The 4,456-nt window shown below is 36.0% G+C and overlaps 1 protein-coding gene across 1 annotated transcript; it reads left to right on the top strand.

Moving 5' to 3' along the window:
• Positions 1 to 422: 422 nt before the first annotated feature.
• On the top strand, positions 423 to 4,326 carry LOC143557447 (uncharacterized). Its single transcript, XM_077046518.1, has 4 exons — positions 423 to 437; positions 2,846 to 3,088; positions 3,179 to 3,368; positions 4,139 to 4,326. Exons 1-4 carry the CDS (start codon positions 423 to 425, stop codon positions 4,324 to 4,326), a joined length of 636 nt encoding a protein of 211 aa, XP_076902633.1.
• The last annotated feature ends 130 nt before the right edge of the window (positions 4,327 to 4,456 follow it).

Below are 4,456 nucleotides of genomic sequence, written 5' to 3'. Positions count from 1 at the left end.
TTTGAATTTGCAAACGTTTTAAAAACCGAGTACTGAGAGAGTATTTACGGTGAATACTCGTGATGTTTTGACCTTATCGTGAGATAGGCTGACCCTATATATGAGGATCACTCAAAATATCATTCACTATTCACTTTTACTTAACCAAATTCACTCTCTCACTTTCTCTCTATTTTCCTTTCAAACCCTAATCTTTTCATCAATAATCCGTCAAGATCCAGTCTCATAATCACTATTTGATCACAACCATGGAACCCAAACCTCCAGTATATCATCATAATCATACATTTTCATCTTGTATCTTTCTGGGTTCAATCAGATATGGGAAACGATTCATATGCACCGTCGGCTAGATCTAGTTGGTGGATCTTCGTGATTGTTAAAATATTCCTATCATACAACTGTTAATAGGCTTTTAGATCATGGTTATTGATGTGGTATAAATTATATATAAATACTATAAATATTTTCTACATTTTTAATTACTTTTGAGTGGTTTTTATTTAACGCTAGTCGAAAATGTTTCATGTTCGATGTTAAAGATCAAAAAAAGAAAGATGAGTTAAACACACAAGTAATGCTATTTGGTCACATTGAAATATATAAAAGTTCATTTAAAATTAATTAAATTACTCATGCTATTTTTTTTAAATATATTATCATGGTGGTGAAATAGTTAAAGATGCAAAGACAACATGCTCTCAAATAATTTGTCATATTAATTCTTTTGACTTTTGAGTGGATTTTAAACGTAAATGTTGTTTGCATTGTTTTGAACGAAATGACTAAATTCTTGATTGCAGGCCCACTAGGAAAATAAGTCAGTTATGTTAAAACGCATGGGATTTTGGATAAATTAATCGACTCACGTGGGGTTGGCCCGAAGAAAGAAAATAGGGTTAAAGTAAAAGGCCAACTTAGAGAAGAAGTTAAGGAGAATTAATATAAATAAAAGTGTCAGCCGGCAATAGAGAGGGGATGACACAAGTAATTATTGGGAGCTATGAGGAGGAATTCAAAACCTGCTGACGCAAGGAAAAAGAAGAAGAAATTAAAGGAGAAAGCTTTTTGGTTCGACAAGAGAGTGTTAGGGTTCAACACCTACTCATCCAAACATTCTTATTATTCGGTTTGAATTTGTTAATTTCGTCATGAATTTATTGTTTAAACCTATTTACTTTCTTTTGTTCTTGCGTATGGTTGCTGGCTAAACCCTTAGAATGCCTAGGCTTATGATGAACCGACGTTGACGTTTTTTATTTGACTTGGGATTATTTATCATTATGGGTTTTATGATTTAGTAAAAGATTTAACTATATTAAATTGATGCGTATGGATGCTTAGGATTGTTTGATGAGTTTTATTCCATAGTTTCCTTGATTATTATTAGTCATATGATAGGTTGCTATTAGATCAATTACTTTGTGTTCTTGATTATTTTATGATTGATTTCATGATAAGATCATATGAATAATATTGTCAAATAAACCTAAGTGTGCTGCTAACCTAAAATCTGTAAAGTGCTAGGTTATTGACAGATCTTTATTATTTAATCTTGCTAGAGTTAGTTCTTCGTAAGGAGTCCATCTAGGTTTGATTATTTATTATTGTCTATTAAATTAATTAAATATATTAGATTGCCTTTGATTTACGCGCTGTAAAGTAGGATTTCGTAAAAAGGAACTAAGTCATAATTAATTAGGTGACCGTAAGGGAACTTGATTTTTAATACTGGTGTGCGTTAAAACTTATTAGAAACTCATAGGTGTCTTCTTGAGAAAGGTCAGGAGTCCTGTTCGGGTTTTCTTTTAAAGTGTCTATTTTACGATCCCAGTCCTTAACTAAATATTTTCCTGGTTGAATAATAAATTGAAATTTAGGGGATTCTAGCTTAAGTAGTTTTCTCATCAGCGTCTTATTTTAAATAAACAAACTTTTGCTTTCATTTAAAGTACTTGTTTTCTTAATTAGTTTTTAATTATAGTATTAAATTAGTATTTTAAATAAAAACCCCCTCAAACAAATATAAATTAATAAGTCGTGTTTGTAGTTGAGTCTAATTAGCTAATAAACGTAATTTAGAGAGTCTCGTCGGTTCGATATCCAGACTTATATATTACACACAAGAATCTAATCATAACAATATATTACACAAAACCTTAACCTAGAACGAACACACACGACTAGCCAGACATCGAGATAATCGTTAAAGCACTTATCTTGATGAACATTCGATCAATGATGGAACCAGAAGCTTTGAGATGGATAAAAGTCTCCCTAGAACACCTCTTCTGCCTCTGGAAGTCGTGATATTCAAAATAGGGTCGAAAAATTGTTTATATAGTGAAAACCCTAACTTTTGCCGACTTTAAGCATCTTCGCGTATCGCGAAGATGCATGTCCTGCATCTCCGCTATACGCGAAGATGCAACCGACTTCATATTCAAAATTTTCTCGTTGAGAAACATGAAATTCATATATTATAGATTCCGTAACTCATTTTCTAGGCCAAGATATGCCCGTTTTACTAAAACACACTTTCTTGGTAACCCATGTTGTTCAGTTTTCACTTCGGCTTCAAGTTTCTCTTCCAATGCTTTCCCGAATCCTTCTTAACCCTCAATACATGTTTCCCCATGCTTCCATCTTCTCGAGGCTTGCTTAATCTTCATCTGGATGGGTCTGAATTAGCTCGTTTAAGCTCCTTAACTTCCAATATCCTGAAAACACATAGCAATGCTTGAAGTAGCAATGTTCATTCATTTATTTACCTAAATATAACTAATTAATATATAATAATAACTAAATTTTACCCAACATCACGGCCTTGCATTTCCTCTTTCAGAAGCCTCGTCTTATACAGTGGATTCTCCTACTTTTAGAGTTCGACATCGAGATCAAAGATAAGAGGGGTGCGGAAAATGTAGCGGCCGATCATCTATCCCGCTTAGAAGATCCGAAAAGAGAAGAGTTGCGTGAGGAGGAGATTGGAGATACATTCCCTCACGAGTTAATCGATTTTGTTGCGGCTGAGAAGAATGGTATGCAATGGTTCACTGATTTTACTAATTATTTGGCTAATGAGTTTGTGTTAGAGGGTATGACTACGCGACAAAAGAGGAAGTTCTTCTAGGATGTGTGGGATTACCCGTTCTTGTTTAAGATTGGTGGTGATCAGATTCTGAGGAGATGTGTGACGAAAGAGGAAGGTTGGGATATTCTAAAGCATGTTCATGAAGGGTTGACTGGAGGTCATCATGGTGCGTATGCGCCCGCGCAGAATGTGTTTGATAGTGGTTTCTATTGGCCGACGGTTGTTAAAGACGCTGAGGAGTTTGTGAAACTTTGTGATGCGTGCCAAAGAACAGGTAATATTTCTTCAAAGAATGAGATGCCTCAAAACCCCATATAAATTCTTGAAATCATTGATGTTTGGGGCATCGACTTCATAGGACCATTTCCCACGTCGAATGGTAATAAGTATATTTTGGTGGCTATTGATTATGTGTCGAAGTGGTTGGAATCCCAAGCGTTGGCTACGAATGATGCATGAGTTTTTGTGAAGTTCCTTAAGAAGTTGTGTACTCATTTCGGTACTCCGAGAGCTATTATTAGCGATCGGGGAACCCATTTTTGTAATTCCTTCATGGAGAAAGCGTGAGCTTGTTATGGGGTTACTCATCATACCTCTACCGCCTATCACCCTCAAACGAATGGTCAAGTCAAGAATGCAAATCGAGGGGTGAATAGGATTTTAGAGAAAACGGTTGGGGCTAGTCGGAAAGATTGGTCGAAGAAGTTAGACGATGCATTATGGGCATTCCGAACCGCTTACAAGACTCCATTGGGTACTACACCGTTTATGCTTGTTTATGGTAAGTCTTGTCATCTTCCGGTTGAGTTGGAGCATCGTGCTTATTGGGCATTGAAGACGGTGAATGTCGATCTTACCACCGCCGCGAGGAAAAGGTATTTTCAGATTCATGAGTTGGAAGAGCTTCGGGATACGGCGTATTCTCGATCGTTGAACATCAAAGAAAAGACGAAAGCTCTACATGATATACGGTTGAAAGAGGCAAGGAGTTCAAGAAAAGTGATATGGTATTGTTATTTAACTCTCGTTTGAATTTGTTTGTAGGAAAGTTGAGATCCAAGTGGACGGGACCGTACTTGGTGAAAGAAGTTTTCCCGTATGGAGTGGTGGAGTTGGAGAATCCGGATAATGCAACATCTTGGAAGGTGAATGGTCATCGCTTAAAGCACTATCTTGGAGGACCGGAGGAATCAATCGAGATGGAGGAAACTCCTCTCGATCCATCGCACTGATTGTCACACGTGGTTCTTGAGTGACAACTCAAGTGTAGAGTTTGTACATTCTTTCCTATTTTTATTTCTATTTTATTTTTATTTTTCCTTGAGTCACTAACGTAGTTTTTTGTAGTTTTTATTTGTTTTT

This window comes from Bidens hawaiensis, unplaced genomic scaffold, assembly GCF_021521415.1.
Source record: "Bidens hawaiensis isolate Kalapana, Puna unplaced genomic scaffold, B.hawaiensis_p1.1 tig00018965_1, whole genome shotgun sequence".
In the NCBI taxonomy this organism is placed as follows: domain Eukaryota; kingdom Viridiplantae; phylum Streptophyta; class Magnoliopsida; order Asterales; family Asteraceae; genus Bidens; species Bidens hawaiensis.
This window is presented reverse-complemented; position numbering and strand designations above follow the sequence as displayed.